At 44.3% G+C, this 17,473-nt stretch overlaps 1 protein-coding gene across 1 annotated transcript; it reads right to left on the bottom strand.

The window, feature by feature from the left end:
* Nucleotides 1–2,522: 2,522 nt before the first annotated feature.
* Nucleotides 2,523–6,699, bottom strand: LOC139325440 (claudin-34-like). The gene is made up of 3 exons (XM_070955318.1): nucleotides 6,617–6,699; nucleotides 3,267–3,909; nucleotides 2,523–2,708 (listed from the first exon to the last, which is right to left on the bottom strand). The coding sequence occupies exons 1-3, from the start codon at nucleotides 6,697–6,699 to the stop codon at nucleotides 2,703–2,705; spliced, it is 732 nt and encodes a 243-aa protein (XP_070811419.1). The 3' UTR covers nucleotides 2,523–2,702.
* Between the last annotated feature and the right edge of the window lie 10,774 nt (nucleotides 6,700–17,473).

The raw sequence follows: 17,473 nt of genomic DNA, 5'->3' as shown, positions 1-17,473 counted from the left end.
CGCCTGATTCGCCAGTTGCGTCCCTTTCTGGATCGGGACTCCTTACGCAGTCACTCAGGCACTCGTCACTTCCCGCCTGGACTACTGCAATGCTCTCTACATGGGGCTCCCCTTGAGGTGCACCCAGAGGCTCCAGCTGGTGCAGAATGTGGCTGCGCGGGGGATTATGGGAGCGAGAGGGCGCTCCCATGTGACACCTCTCCTGCACGAGCTGCATTGGCTCCCGGTGGACTTCCGGGTGCGCTTCAAGGTACTGGTTACCACCTTTAAAGCGCTCCATGGCATCGGACCTGGGTATTTGCGGGACCGCTTTCTGCCGCCAATAGCCTCCCACCGGCCAGTACACTCCCACAGAGAGGGACTCCTCAGGGTGCCATTGGCTAGGCAGTGTCGGCTGGCAACCCCCAGGGGGAGGGCCTTCTCTGTGGCAGCACCTGCCCTCTCGAACGATTTGCCCCCGGAGATACGGAGGATATCAGATCTCCGGGCTTTTCGCTGCGCCCTAAAAACTTTTTTCTTCCATCAAGCAGGGCTGGCGTGAACCCCCCCACCCCGTTTTTGAGATATTAGATTTTTTAATTGTTTAATGGGTTTTAGTTGTAAGATTCTTAATTTTCGGCCAAAGGGTATAATTCTTTTAAATTTTTAAATTTTGTATTGGATGTTTTTTACTTGGCTGTGCACCACCCTGAGTCCACCAGGAGAAGGGCAGTATACAAATTTAAATAAAATAAAAATAAAAATAAAAGAGGCAATTCTTAGCAACCAAACCCAAGTCTCCTTTAAATGGCTCTTAACATTATCTTTGTTTTCCCCTCTGTCTCCTAATGGAGCCCCATTTTCCACAGAAAGACAATCCTTCTCCTCCCATCCCATAAATCTTTGTGTCTGTGTATGAGAATCTTTTGCCAGGTGCCAGAGAAATGGTTCTTTGAGAATCCAAAGACAATGAACACACCAGTGAGTAAGGAGATTCCAAGCTGTATTGTGTATCCTTAGCAGGTAAATTAAATACAAGAAAACATTCGGTACCAAGAATTCAAATTAAATCAATATTTAATTATTACAGTTGTTGACACAAAAAAAGATAGAACCCCATCATCTTTCCACATAGGAAACACTGAGGAAAATACCATTTCTTCATTTCTGTATTTGCAGGGTAAGATCCAATAGAACAGAACCTCCATAGACCAGGGTTGAAATGTGGAGTCCTTGGTGTACTCTGACTCGGTTCTTTGCTTGCAGATGTTTCATTACCTGGCATCATGGATCATTAACACTGTCAGTGCCAGTGTGGATGGGGGGGCTTTGCGCCCTATTTATATACAATAAAGGTAGTTCTCGACTTACAGCCATTCCTTTAGTGACCTATTTGAATTTACAACGGCACTGGAAAGTGCCTAACAACTGGTCCTCTCACTCACAACCCTTGCAGCATTTCCATGGTCCTATGATCAAAATTTAGCTGCTTGGCAATTGGCCTCTATTTGTGACGGATGCAGTGTCCCCAGGTCATAGGATTGCCATTGGTGACTTTCCCTGTTCACTTCCGATAATCAGTGTCAGTGGTGGAAGCCAAATTTGCTTAACAACTGTGTTGTTAACTGTACAAGTGATACCAACCATGTTACCAACCATGGCAAAAAAGATAGTAATATCATTTTTGGATTTGGTTTGATCTAGGATAGTCAGGTTTCCCAGCTGAAACTATGGTTGAGTCTGTCCATGTGCTGTGAGATTAAGGAGTTTTCATTGTGTCTTTTGATTGCTAGTTGGTGTTCATGGATGACCTCAGCCTGTTTGTCTTACTTATTTTTCTTCTTAGACTATGTAGTTGGTTTGTGTTTTATGGTGATTCACCACGGATAACCTCAAGGAGCAAGTGGAACAAACTATGGCCCCAGTAAACACAAAAATGCTGACAACCACCCTCAAGAATACATCTCTAAGACAAAAAAGGGAAACAAAATTCGAAACCAAATTAGTCAAGCTAAATTCCAGAAACAAAGAGACAAATGAAGCCAAATGGGCAGTCAACATGTCCAACTTGCCACTAGCTACTGCAGACCACAGTATGCTCAGAAAGTCCTTAATTATAACATAGATAAGGCTAATCAGTCAGAATTTTTTGCAGCTCTAGAAGCAAGATTAAAAAATCACAGGACTTCTTGCAACGGAGACCCAAGCAAACAGAAGGCAGACAATCCTGCTAGACCAGACGAACACAGAATCGGGACCCACTCAATACTATTAATAATATTTATTTTCAGTAGAAAATGAATTATTTTGTAACTGTACAATGAAAAGTGGAACCAAAATACAATACAGTAAATAAACAATAATAAAATAGAAAATGTCCAAAATAAATTCAGTAGTATTTGTCAATAGAATATAAAAACCAATGTTCTACAATATATAGCATTATAACAATATACCATTTAAAGAAAATTTAAATATATTGTTTAGAATATATTACAATTGTTTAAAAATATTGTTTACTATACAATATTGTTCAACGGCATTTTTTCTCATTTGGTGTATTTGGGGTGAGATAGACAGATGGGATGAGTTGAACGGCAGGGCTCTGAGGCTGTGAGTCAGAAAGAAAGATAGGGAGGGGGCTTCATCTGTTTGAGCAGCTCAAGACCTCGACCCTTGTGATGGTAATGTTCTTGGCATGGCATCAGGTGCAAGGAACCAAATCAAGTCTGGGAATAAGCCAAAACAGTTACTTTAGATAGATGAGAGAGGGAGAGAGAGAAATATAGAAAGTTGGGGGGAATACCGGGAAGAGAGAGAGAGAGATGATGGATATCAGATAGATAGATAGATAGATAGATAGATAGATAGATAGATAGATAGATAGATAGATAGATCGATCTTGGGCACCAGCAGAAAAGGCCTTCCTATTCTGGTCGGTGATGCTTCCTCCTTGGACATGATTCCCTGCTGTCCAACCTCTTAACTGCCTCCTCCTCCCCTTCAATCTGGGATTCGACCACATATGGAGTAACTAATACAATGGGGACCTCCTTAGCATCCTCAAGCAGTTGCTGTTGCACTGATTGTACAGACTCTTTCTTTATATCTGTGCGATGCACAGATGTTACCACATCATCCCGGGGCTCAGGCTCCTCTTTTTGTCGTTGATCGATTGTCCCAGAAGAACCAGTATTTCTACAAATGTCAGTTGCTGCTGGGAATAAAATATGACTTTGACGGTTTTGAAAAACATGTTTATTACACATGATCATAACACCACTCACCAATAATAAAACTGCAGCAATATAGCCAATATAAATAGCAGCTCCAATCTCCTGGTACACTGGAGAAGTAGGCATATGGAAATCCTCAGGAAACATAATGTCTGCATTCATCAAGATGGAATAACTGTTCCAGGAAATAGGAATTAAGATTATGATTCCTGTTAGGAAGTTCATAAGGCCTCCAACGTTAAAAAGAGTGAGCAAAAAAGTTTTGTGTGTTATGGCTCTGACAACATTCCACAAGGCAAAGCTCATGAAAGTTATCCCCACGGCTCCCACAATGCAACACAAACTCAACAGATCTTGAGCCAGAAAAATTTCGGTGGGCAGCATCTTCAGGTCTTCAGTGAATTCCTCACAGTGGATGTATCTGTTTTCTGGATGAGTGCTGTGCAGATAACAGGCTCTCCAGATTCCGATCCATAACAAGCCAGGATACAAGTTGTCCTTACTTTTAACATGCCATAATCTCCAGTGATCGGTGGCTGTTGAGGTAATACACAGGATCCATCCTAAAATACTAAGCAAATAACCACCAAACTGGGCCCTATTAATCCAGACTGACCATTTTGTAATCATGGATTCTGTTTCACTTGGTACTTGCCCATTAAGTGATTTATTGGACATGTAAATGAACTTCGAACTGTTGAAATAAAATCAAAACAAAATAGCTCAACATATGTCTATTATGCTATTATTCTGACACCTGTACATAAATACATGAATAATCTAGAGGTGTAAAGGGCATTCACCACTGATTCTATTGAAGGTAAATTTCTCCAACTGATTTCTTAGCAGTATAAATTTATTTATTAATCAAATTTATATGTCACCCATTACACTTTCTAAATGACTCAGTGGTTTACAAATACAAAGAATAAATATTATTTTTCCCATTCAAATCTCTGAAAACATTGAAGTTGCTTATAAAAAAGCAGTGCCTTTAAAAGGTTTAAATCAAATATGTTGGCATTAAAATAATACTTAGCCAATTGTCAAGAAAAAAGCAAGGTGTTACCTTAACAGTTATAGAACTTTGTGAGATGTATACAAATGTCAGATATGTTATGAATATCAAAACTGAAGAAATTCTGCCCCCCATTAACATACCATAGTTTAATTATTCTTTCTACATACTACAAATTGAACAGGACATATTATTTAACCATTAAATACAAATCCCCCTTAGAATAACAATGAGTTCACATAAATGGAAGCCACCTACCTTGGATCCAGAAGGTCTTCATTACTCCTCATTTGCAAATATCTTAGACTATGAACTATGTTGGTGACTGTAAGTTTGCTGAAACAAAACAAAACAGAATAGTTTAACTTTCATTTATATAGTTGCATATGTGTGTGTGTGTGTGTGTGTGTGTGTGTGTGTGTGATCCCTCAGGACATACAAACAGGATTATGACATAGTAGGAACAATTTCATTTTGGATAAATATCTGTGATAGTTCTCACAAATAATTATTCTAAACTGTACCAGAGTTTTTCAACCGCAACAATTTTAAGTGCAGCGTGGTTGGAATGAGTTGATATCGCTGTAACATGTAACAGGTAACTTACCCAATAGCACTGGAATTATATTTGAAATAAAAAGTGATATCTCCTCAATTGGCGATCACGGACAGATAGTTGCAGCTGTCTCTCACGGTCTCCAATGCCAAATGAGCAGCATCTCTTCTATTCTTCTCCAAAACGTCTGTTTTCAACAGTCGCTGAGCATTCCAACTGTCACTCCTCAACTGACAAACCACAGAATTCCAATGACCAATCTCAGTGAACAGTTTTCCTCTTTCTTTCAGATTAACGCAGACATTTATATACAAACAAAATAAACTAATCCAATGTAGTCTCAGTGTAAAATGGTATATCTTGCTTGACCCTCAATCTGCCAGTTTGAGCTAGCTGTTTATCTCCACTGAATTCCCTTCTAAAGCAATTTAAAAGTACAGGTTGCAAAGAGATGCTTTACAACAAACCAAAGGGATCAAAATATATAAGAAAGAGATTAAGACAAAGAAACAACAGTGGAGAAGAGAAAGGTGGGCTGGATGTGTACACTTTGGCTTTTAAATAAATGTCTAACTGTCTCATTTGGTACAACAACCAAGCAGAACAAATACAGACTCCAACAGATAGTCAAGACTGTGAAAAGAACAATAGCAATAGCACTTAAGATTTATATACTGATTTATAGCCCTCTCTAAGTGGTTTTACAGAGTCAGTATGTTGCCTCCGGCACTCTGGGTCCTCATTTTACCAATCTCGGAAGGATGGAAGGCTGAGTCAACCTCGAGCCAGCAAGAATCAAACTGCTGGCAGTGAGCAGAGTCAGCTTGCAATACTGCATTCCAAACCCTGCGCCACCATGGCAACCAGCCTACCTTCCACCGAAGACCTATATATTGCACAGGTCAGAAGGAGGGCTAAGACCTACACATCCTGAACATAAACTGTTTCAACTTCTCCCCTCAGGACGCCGCTATAAGGCAGTGCATCCCAAAACAATTACACAGGGACAGTTGAAGAAGCTTCTTGAATGAGAAGTGAAACGTCTTCAAAGAAAGACCAGAAAGTCCAGTTGAAAAAGCACCTTTGGGACAACCATGACCGGATGAATGAGAATCTCCATAGATAAATTTATCACCTTTTGGTATTAAATAAATGGTGATGTGTGGGCCGTTCACATTCCTCGAAGAGGCTAATGACAAGCCCACCCTACTGATGGAGCCTCTGGAAAAGTTTAAAAGGCTGGGAGAGGCAGAGTCTCTTTGGAAAGGATTTGAACATCCCTGAAGTCCTCACTTTGGTCTTGCCAAATTTCCATCTTGGGTACTCAAGGAGCAATTGGGCTAGATCTCTGGATCTGTAGATCACTGACATAGCTGTGCATGTCCAAGCTGACCTCAAGTCCAGTTTGACTGTAAAGGGAATCTGGGTGGTGGTATCTGAGACCGAGATTTCAGAAAAAAACTTCAGATGCCCAGCTAATTCTGGAAAAAGCCATGATTTGCCCAGTGAAAGAGACAGATGGGCCAAAAACCAAGGACTTCCTGTACTTGGGAAAGAAAACATTAAGAGGTATCCCAGAAACTTTCAGGTAGGAGATGAGCACCCAGCGTCTGTCTTTCGACACCGTGGCATTAACTGATCAAGAAGAGAAGCAACCTAGAACTAAGGAGAAATGTCCTGACAGTGAGAACAATTAACCAGTGGAACGACTTGCCTCCAGAACTTGTGGGCACTAGGCAATCTTGGCGCGTTCACAGCGGAGGAGATCGGCAGAGGGGAGGGCCATCCCGCAGCCAGGGAAGCCCCGCTCTTTCCTCCGGCTCTCGCCTGTGGCTCTGCTGGAGGTGACTGCAGCAGTCTCTGGCTTCTCCTTTGGCCGCCCCGATGCTTCCCAGCACCAGACTATCCATGCCACAGAACCAAGGTCATCAAGCCTTGTGGGAGCGCCCTCCTTCCCTCCAACAGACTCAGGAGGCAATGGCGGAGTGGGCGTTGTGGCTGTTGTCTCCGATTCGTGTTTGAGCCTGGTGCCAAAGCCAATGAAGGACGCCAGACACAAGGTGCAGGTTTTGATTGCTTTTTATTGGGATACCCCAAGGAAAAGGGTTCCTGACCAAAATGCCAAGAGAGCCAAGAACAAAGGATTAAGAAAGCTTTATACATTTTCACTAAAGAAGAAGGCGGGATAATACAAAATATCATCTAATAAACATTTTAGTAATAATTCTACAATTTGTTCTATTGGTCTCTAGCTGTCCCTATTCCTAAGCCTTGGCTAATGAACGCCCCAGGAGTTATCTAATACACATTTTATTTGCTGCAGGCCATCACTATTCCTACCTTTTAGCTGAGTTGTCTAACTCTTGTTACTTTTATCAGCTTTCTAACTACCCAGAATTGTTACAAGATTTACACATGCATATTTCCTGTAAATAAGCATTCTTTGTTCTTCCACAATTACAGGCTTCTTGATTTACTTTCAAGCATGTGCCATGACCTGGCTTTATTTCGTGCCCCACCAGCGGGCTCCTTTGAGGAGGGGCGCTCGAGATCCTGGAGGCCGAGCCGGGTGCCAGCAGCAAGCTCCAGGGAGTGGAGGGCAACCCATCTGGCACGGCTGGGGCTATCCCAAGCAGGGGGCACAGTCAGGGAGTGCTAGGCCCCACAGCCAGGGAGGGCAAGCAGCAGCCCCCGCAAGGCCGGTCTCAGACACACACGCTCCGTGGGACTCCAGGGGTTTATTCAGCTTGATGGGAAAGTTGAAGAAATTAATGAAGCCAACTTAAATTTGGAAAGCAAAATGGGTGATGTCATGACTAGAACAGAGAAAGTGGATGATGAATTGGTAATGTTACAATACAGATCTATGGAGTTTGCTTTGAGATTGAGAGGCCTGAAGGAAAATAGTAAAGAAAATTTAAAAGACATTTGTGCTGATGCTATGGCGGAGATAATTAAAGAAAGACCAGAAGATGTGGCAATTCAAATTGATAAAATTTACAGGGTTAATTCCTGGTTGGCAAAACAAAGACAGCTGCCACGAGATGTGGTGATTTATTTCACAACTAGGAGGATCAGAAATGAAATTCTACAAGCTTCTTACAAGAATAAAGTTCAGGTGGCTGGGCAGGAGGTGGTGGTTTTGAAAGAGATTCCTCCAAAGATGCTGAGAAGCAGGAAAGACTTTGGCTTTCTGGTAAATGAGTTGAGAAATCAACAAGTGGCATACAGATGGGACGTTCCAACTGGTCTAATAGTGACTTATAAAGGAGAAAGATACCAGTTAAACACAGTTTGGAAGGCAAAAGATTTTTATGTAAATGTGTTACAGGCTGGATACCCACCCTCACCGGGGGGCGGGGGGGAAGGAAGAAAATGGAGATGTTACAACAAGAAAAAGATGGAAAACAGATACAAACCTATGCTGCAGCTGCAGCTGGAGGAATTATTATGGAAGAAGATTTGGATCTTGGGGGTTTACCCCCAACTTTGGAACCACCTAAGAAGGGAGAGCCGAAAGCACAACAACTGACCCGATCAACTTATAAATTGCAACAACAACAACCAAAAGGGCAACAAACTCAAGATTCACCTCAAGAAGTCCAAAAAACAGAAGCAGTGGGGGGAGCTAGGCCGAAGAGTAAGGTGGAGGAGGAGCTTCAGCTGATGCTCACAAGGCTTCGAAGGGCCAAAGATGGCAACTAAATTCCTATCTTGGAATGTCAATGGCTTAAATTCACCACAAAAAAGAAAGAAAGTATTTCACTACTTGAAACAATTCAACAATGATGTTATTTGCTTACAAGAAACACATATTAGATTATCAGACCAAAAATATTTGATAAATTCAAGATTAGGTACAAATTTTGTGGCATCAGCGCCAGAGAAGAAAAATGGACTAGTCATATATGTAAGGAAAGGACTATCAGCTAATCTAATTGAGGCAGATGATCAAGGAAGATATATTGCAATTGAATTATTGACACAGTCTGGAAAAATGCTTCTTATTGGAATATATGCCCCTAACCAGCAACAAGACAAGTTTTATAAATTTTTACATACTAAAATAATACAGTAGGACTATAAATCTTTTATACTAATGGGTGATTGGAATGGAGTAATTGATACGCAGAAAGATAAAAAAAGCTTATCAAAGACTTCAGCACGTGCAAAACTACCTAAATCTTTTTTTGATATGATGGAAGATATAGAGTTGAGAGATATCTGGAGAGAACGTAACCTGGAGGAAAAAGATTTTACTTTTTTTCCTGATAGACATCAATCCTTCTCCAGGATTGATTTTATACTAATCACAAATGATTTTATTTCCAGGGTGAAGAAGACGAAGATATGTCCAAGAATTTTAACTGATCATAGTCCGGTCTGGATTGAATTGGAACAGGAGAGGGGAGAAAGGAGGTCTTGGAGGTTGAATGAAAACTTATTTAGATATGAAGAAAATGTAAAGGAGCTTAAAAAACAAATGAGAGAATTTTTTGTTATTAACATGAATAAGGGTACTCCTATGGAAATGGTTTGGGATGCTAGTAAGGCTTATATGAGGGGCATCTTAATACATATGAATAATAAATATAGACTAAAACAACAGAAGAAGCGTAAAGAGATAGAGGAAGAAATAAAAAAGAAAGAACAATTACTTATATCTAATCCAGGAGATAAGAAAGTAAAAGAAACAATAAATATACTACGAGGGCAATTCAATATGTTAATGGCTGATCAGGTGGCAACTAGTTTACAATATGCTAAACATAATACATTCTGTAATTCCAATAAACCAGGTAGGTGGTTGGCCTACATGTTGAGGAAAAAACAGAAAGCACGAGTCATTAGTAAGATAGAATATAGAGGTAAGGAAGTTTACCAACAGAATATGATTAAAAAGGCTTTTTTGGAATTTTATACAAAGCTATATGCTAGTGACTCAATACAAGGTATAGATATAGATAGATATTTAAAGGAAGGGAATATTTTGGAACTAACGTTGGAACAGAAGGAAGGACTGAATCAACCAATAACTTCTGAGGAGATTGTTGCAGCAATTAAGCAGTTAAAAATAGGGAAAGCTCCAGGAACAGATGGACTAACAGCTGTTTATTATAAGAACTTACAGCTTGAAATGGTAGAGCCGCTTAGAACTCTATTTTGTAAAATTCAATCAGGGGGAGGAGTTCCACCCTCTTGGAGAACAGCTTTTGTTTCATTGATTCCGAAGGAAGATCAAAACTGTATCAAACCTGAAAATTTTAGGCCAATTTCACTTTTGAACACGGATTACAAAATTTTTGCTAAGATACTATCAAATAGATTAATGCCAGTTATGCAACAAGTTATTCACAATGACCAATCAGGTTTTATAAAAGGGAGACAGATGAAATATAATGTTAGGCAAATTATAAACTTATTGGAATATTTGGAGAAAAATAATCAGGTCCCTGCAGCGTTTATATTCATGGATGCAGAGAAAGCATTTGATCGACTGAACTGGCAATTTCTGTTTAAAATAATAGAAAAAATGCACTTTGGGGAGTATTTCATACATTCAATTAGAGCAATATATCAGGAACAAACAGCACAAATAATAATTAATGGAGGTTTAACAGATGTGTTTAAAATTGAGAAAGGTACGAGGCAGGGCTGTCCCTTGTCGCCATTGTTGTTTATTTTAACTTTAGAAGTTTTGTTGAATAAGCTACGTGATTCTGACAAAATAAAAAGAATTGTAATTAGACAGCAGGATTATAGATTAAGAGCGTTTGCAGACGACCTGGTTCTCACTTTATCTCAACCTATAGAAACATCCCTATATGTTGGATATAGTAGCTCAATATGGTAAAGTATCTGGATTCAAAGTAAATCTACATAAGACAAAGATGATAACTAAAAATTTATCTATAACTCAAAGAGAAGAGTTAGGGAGGATAACGGGGTTTGAAGTAGTTAAAAAGGTTAAGTATTTAGGAGTATATATTGCAGCCTCAAATACGAAATTGTATAAAAATAATTATGAAATTCTTTGGCAAAAAGTACAGAAAGAAATGGAAAAATGGAAAAAGTTACAACTATCATTACTGGGAAGGATAGCAGCAATAAAAATGAATGTATTACCTAGGTTTTTATTTTTGTTTCAAATGATACCAGTGCTTAAAAAAGATGGAAATCTGATGGAATGGCAGAAAGGGGTTAATACTTTTATTTGGGCTGGGAAGAAACCAAGAGTGAAACTGAAAATTATACAGGATATACGTGAGAGAGGAGGTCTTAAAATGCCTAACTTAAGATTGTATTATGAAGCAGCAGCTTTATCACAAATTAGTGATTGGTTCAACTAACTGAAGAATGTTAAACATAGAAGGTTATGACTTGTTATATGGATGACATGCTTATTTGTTGTATGAAAAAAAAGTGGATAAAGTGTTTAAGGGTCATATATTCAGAAATGCATTGTTGAGGGTTTGAAAAAAGTACCAATATAAGCTGAACCTATATGGGCAAACCCCAGACATGTAATAGAAAATATAAGTACAGAGCAAAAAATAGAGGTGATTACTTACAAAGAGCTTCTTCTTTTGGAAAGGGGCAAGTTGCAATTGAAATCTCTAGATGAATTAAAAGAAGAAGGGATACTTTATACTTGGTTTCAGTATGGTCAGCTCCAAGCTAGATGGAGGGAAATTGGGGTTATGCAAAATGAGGAAAATTTGGTGAAACAGATTAGAGATCAAAGTCAGATGCATATTAAAAGATTGTATAATGCATTACTGGAAATAGACTCAGAAACTGAATTGGTTAAGGATTGTATGATAAAATGGGCGCAAAACTTTCAGGAACCAGTGATGATGGAAACATGGGAAAAAATTTGGGTCAGAAATGTTAAATTTACGCAAGCACAAAATTTGAGAGAGAATTTTTATAAAATGTTTTATAGATGGCACTTAGATCCTAAGAAATTATCATGTATGTACACGAATTTGCAAGCTAAATGTTGGAGATGTGAATGTAATGACGCAACCTATTATCATATATGGTGGACTTGTAAGAAAATCAAGGCATTTTGGATAAAAATTTGGTGGGTGATGCAGAACATTTTGAAAAGAAGGTTGAAATTTACTCAATTGTTTCTATTGGGTATTGCGGTTTCTGGCCCTTCCCAGCTTTCGTGAGAGGGCAGCTGGTGTTAACATCTGGCCTCGAAGCGGCCTAAGACTCCATCCACTGCTGTGAGAGAGCAGTGGAGTTTACTGACTTGGAATTGATTGAATATCCCTTTCCAGACTTTGGACTATCTTGATTACCCCCAGGCCGTTGATTTTCCCCCGATTGATCGATTGATTGATTAATTAATTGATTGATTAGATGTATTCGCCAACAGAACTTCTTATTCTGCGAGACTCCCCCCTCTCGCAGGTGTGGCCCTCCACTTTATCAAGGGCCTACCTTTATGACGGGCTTTGGCACCCCGAGAGGTGGCATGCTGCAAAAAGGGGATTAAGGGGTTTTTTAGGGAAACTTTTTGATAGATTTTTAAGGGATTTTAAGGGGCGGGAGGGTTGTGTGGGTTTGGGGGTTAACCCATGGGGGGAGGGGTCCGGCCCAGCTGTTAGTGGGGCCACGGAGGGTGCAGATTCCGGGGGTAAGGGGGACATCAGAGTCCATTCTGTCGAGGGCTTTTCTATCAATGTGTTGAGTGGGAGGGGCAGATATGGTGGGAGCAGGGGGCCGCATCATGTAGCGGTGGCACGCCCCGGTCCCCATAGCCCTTCTCGTATCCCAGGCTGTTCAGACTCTCAGGGCCCGAGCCTTCGGCTGCTGTCGTGCAATGCCAGGTCCGTAGTAAATAAAGCCCCCCTCATTTGCGATCTTATTCAGGAGGGGGGAGCGGACCTGGCAGGTATTACGGAGACCTGGTTGGGCCATGAGGGGGGGGTTCCCCTCGTGGATATGTGCCCACCAGGTTTCCGAGCATTCCATCAGCCGAGAGCTCAGGGCAGGGGCGGGGGGGGGTGGCGGTTATTATAAAGGAAAGTCTTGATCCGAGGGAGACCACTGTTCCACAGATAGCCGGATGTGAGTCCCTTTTTGTGAGGTGGGGTCGTGGAGTACAGATGGGCTTGTTGATCACGTACCTGGCTCCCTGCCGCGTGGCAACGGCCCTGCTCGAGCTGCTCAACGTCATAGCTGAGGTGGCGGTTGGTACCCCCAGACTTCTAGTCATGGGGGATTTCAACCTGCCATCTGTCGGCGAAACGTCTGAGGTGGCTCGAGAGTTCATGGCTTCCATGACGGCCATGGACCTTACTCAGTTAATTCATGACCCCACTCACACGGGTGGACACACTCTGGACTTAGTTTTTGTCTCTGGTCAGTGGTTGAGTGGCCTTGATACAGGGGATATAGTCATCGAACCCTTGTCATGGTCTGACCACTCGCTCCTTCGACTGGACTTTCTAACCGCTGCACCCCGCCGCAGGGAGGCGGGACCGACCAGGTGGTTCCGCCCCAGGCGCCTGATGGACCCTGATAGGTTCCAGATGGAGCTTGGGCCATTTCCTGAGACTCTGGCTCATGACTCGACTGAGGACCTGGTGGCCGCCTGGGATAGTGCGGCTGCCGGGGCCTTGGACCGTGTCGTGCCTTTGCGGCCTCTGACCCGGCACCGAACTCACCTAGCTCCCTGGTTCTCCGAGGAGCTCAGGGAGATGAAGCGCCGGAAAAGATGCCTGGAGAGTAGTTGGAGGACCAGTCACTCCGAATCCGACCGAACACTGGTGAGGTCTCATATTAAGACCTACCTAGTGGCGATAAAAGCGGCGAAATCTAGTTATTTTGCCGCTCTTATCGCGTCATCAGATAATCGCCCGGCCGCCCTGTTTAGGGTGACCCGCTCCCTCCTCCATCTGGAAGCGCGGGATGACCCCTTGCAGGGCCGAGCCGAGGACTTTGTGCAGTATCTGTATGACAAAATCGCTCAGATTCGGGAAGGACTGGCCTCTGACTGGGTATGTCCGGACGGGATGACTGAGGCAGGTCTTGAGAGTGTTATCTGGGGGGAGTTCGATCCTGTGGCTCCCGAGGACATGGACAGGGTCCTGGGACGGCTGAACGCGACCACATGTTTATTGGACCCGTGTCCCTCCTGGTTGGTACTGGCTTCCCAGGAGGTGACACGAGGCTGGCTCCAGAAGATTGTTAACGCTTCTTTGAGTGAGGGGGTCCTGCCGGCCGCTTTGAAAGAAGCGGTTGTGAGGCCCCTCCTCAAGAAGCCCTCTCTGGATCCGGCTGTTTTGGCTAACTATCGTCCAGTCTCCAACCTTCGCTTTGTTGCGAAGGTTGTTGAGAGTGTGGTGGCGCAACAGCTCCCCCGGTACCTGGATGAAGCTGTCTATCTAGACCCGCTCCAGTCCGGCTTCCGGCCTGGGCACAGCACGGAAACGGCATTGGTCGCGTTGGTGGATGATCTCTGGAGGGCTCGGGATAGGGGTTGCTCCTCTATCCTGGTCCTGTTAGACCTCTCAGCGGCTTTTGATACCATCGACCATGGTATCATGTTGCACCGGTTGGCGGGGTTGGGGGTGGGGGGCACCGTTTTGCGGTGGTTCTCCTCCTACCTCTCTGACCGGTCGCAATCTGTGTTGACGGGGGGGGCAGCGGTCGACCCCGAGGCACCTTGCTTGTGGGGTGCCACAAGGGTCGGTCCTCTCGCCCCTTCTGTTCAACATTTATGTAAAGCCGCTGGGTGAGATCATCCGTGGTTTTGGGGTGGAGTTCCATCAGTACGCTGATGACACCCAGCTGTACATCTCCACCCCAGGCCACCCCAACGATGCCCTTGAAGTGATGTCCCAGTGCCTGGAGGCCGTGCGGGCCTGGATGGGGAGAAACAGGCTCCGACTCAACCCCTCCAAGACCGAGTGGCTGTGGCTTCCAGCGTCCCGATATAGCCAGCTGACGCCATCGCTGGCTATTGGGGGCGAATCACTCGCCCCCACGGAGAGGGCTCGCAACTTGGGCGTCCTCCTGGACGCACGGCTGTCTTTAGAAGATCATTTGACGGCCGTGGCCAGGGGGGCTTTTTATCAGGTGCGCCTGATACGCCAGCTGCGCCCCTTTCTAGATCGGGACTCTCTACGCACAGTCACTCAGGCACTAGTCATTTCCCGCCTGGACTACTGCAACGCTCTCTACATGGGGCTCCCCCTGGGGTGCACCCGGAGGCTCCAGCTGGTCCAGAACGCGGCCGCGCGGGGGATTATGGGGGCGACGAGGCGCTCCCATGTGACACCTCTCCTGCGCGAGCTGCACTGGCTCCCAGTGGTCTTCCGGGTGCGCTTCAAGGTGTTGGTGACCACCTTTAAAGCACTCCATGGCTTAGGGCCGGGGTATTTATGAGACCACCTTCTGCCACCAATAGCCTCCCACCGGCCAGTACGCTCGCACAGAGTGGGCCTCCTCAGGGTGCCGTCCGCCAGACAATGTCGGCTGGCGACCCCCAGGGGGAGAGCCTTCTCTGTGACGGCGCCCACCCTCTGGAACAACCTTCCCCCAGAGTTACGTATAATAACAGACCTCCGGATTTTTCGTCGGGCCCTGAAAACCTATTTATTTCAACAAGCTGGGCTGGCCTGAGTTAAATTTTAAATTGATTTTAAATTGGGTTATCTTAATTTCGGCCAAAATATTTAATTATTTTAATACTGTTCTTAAATTTTGTATGCTTTGTTTTTATCTTGGCTGTGCACCGCCCTGAGTCCTATTTGGAGAAGGGCGGTATAGAAATTTAATAAATAAATAAATAAATAAATAAATAATTACGGACTGTACAGTTTCAGAGACTATATTGATTTTGAATTTAATATCAGCAGCTAGGCTGCTGGTAGCTCAATACTGGAAGAAGGACTCTTTGCCTACTATTGAAGAGTGGATATTGAAAGTAACAAACCTAGCAGAAATGGCGAAAATCTCGGCGTACTTGAAGGACCATACGCAAGAAAGATACGTATCGGAATGGAGAAGATGGATTGATTATATTCAAAATAAGTATCAGACGAGAAAATATCAAATAGCTTATGAATGAATGTTAGTATTAGAAGTATTTGGTTATCTGTAGTGGAGTTAAGGTTTCAGTGGGGGAGGCAGTACTTTGAGGACAAGTAGATTAATCTAGTTTATGTTTGATTAAATGAAATACCTTGTATTTTGCTCTGGGAAGTCGGGGGGGGGGAGGGTGGGATGAAGGAGGGGAAAGGGTGGGGAACAGGGGGGGGGATTCTTTGTATTTCCTTTTTGTAAAACTTTTCAATAAAAAAAAAGAAAATAAAATAAAAATTAGCACAAACTAATATAAAGGAAAGGAAAAAGAAGTATAAGAAAAGAGAAGTTGAAAAAAATGAAAACAAAGAAGATATAAAGAAGTAGCTTCTGATATTCTTGATAGCAGTTATAAGTACCAATATATATTTAACCTCTCTGTATCCTAATTATCAAAACTATAATCACATTTTTTTACACAAAAATCCCATCAGCGGATTCCAGTCACCAATACACAACATCTTTAGGAACCAAGGTTGTAAAGTGAATTTGGCTTCCCCATTGACTTTGCTTGAGCCCAACCCTCATAAATTTGAGCCAGCTGCTCAAATTTATGAATTTATGAATTTATGAATTTAGGAAGCACCTGAAATGCTCCTAACTCACATCCTGAGGACACCCACAAAGGGCGTCACATATCATTGAATCTTGGGGAAAGCCTTCTGAGCAGCTAGGACTTGGGGGGAGGGGGAAGGGTCTTGGCTGTTATGTCCACATTGCCTGGTTAGCTGGTGCTGCCACCTAAACACCCCCCACCCCAATTCCTAGCAGCTCAGAAGTCTTGGCTGACCTCGCACAGCAGCATTCAGGGGGGTCAGCATTCAGAGGGGAAACCTGAGGGTTAAAAGACGGGGGGGGGGGGAGCCCATGGTCCAGCATCTCTTCCCTGAGGGGAGGGGAGGGCCAGGGGACCACTTTCGGAAAGAGTCGGGCAGGGCAGAGCTTGGCGTTGGAAGCTCCTCCGGGAATGCAGCCTGAATCGCCCGGTGGTAGTAAGGACTGATAGCTGAGCGGAAAAGAATCGCCTGGGAAAAGCCCTTCGGGTGGGCAAGGGGCGCTCTCGGCCCTGCCCCTTCTGCGAACTCCGGCCCCCCGCCCCCTGCTCCCAGCCCAGACCCTCCGGCCTGGCTCCCATTTGCCTCCGTCTTTCCGGGCTCCCGAACCGGACTCCGGCCCCGGCGGGCTCTGACCGGACAGACCCCCCCCCCCGCCTCCTGCGCTCCCTGGACGCCCCCTTTGGGCCGGCCGCAGCTCAGGCCCGGAGGGGTCCTCGGGGAGAGCCAAGCCCCTCCTCCCCCCTCCCTCCCCCCCTGGGCGGAGGCGAGGGCGCGCACTTCCACGGGAGCCAGGGAGGCTGGCGCGCGCCCTCGTGTGCGCGCCCGGGAGGCGGTTCCCTGCCCGCCCCTCCCTCCCTCCCTCCCGTGCTGCCTAGCGGCGCGGGAGGCGGGCTGGAGTTTAAATCCTGCCGGCCAATGGGCAGCGCGCTCGGCCGCCCGTAACGCTCCGGCTGCGGCTTCGAAGGCTCCGGCGGCGGCGAGCGAACGGGCGAGGGCGGCGTTGGCGTTGGCGTCGGGGGGG

Source organism: Pituophis catenifer, unplaced genomic scaffold, assembly GCF_029215685.1.
Source record: "Pituophis catenifer annectens isolate HBS135680 unplaced genomic scaffold, rPitCat1.0.hap2 SCAF_16, whole genome shotgun sequence".
In the NCBI taxonomy this organism is placed as follows: Eukaryota; Metazoa; Chordata; class Lepidosauria; order Squamata; family Colubridae; genus Pituophis; species Pituophis catenifer.
The sequence above is the reverse complement of the archived record's forward strand: the minus strand, read 5'-3'. Positions and strand labels throughout refer to the sequence as shown.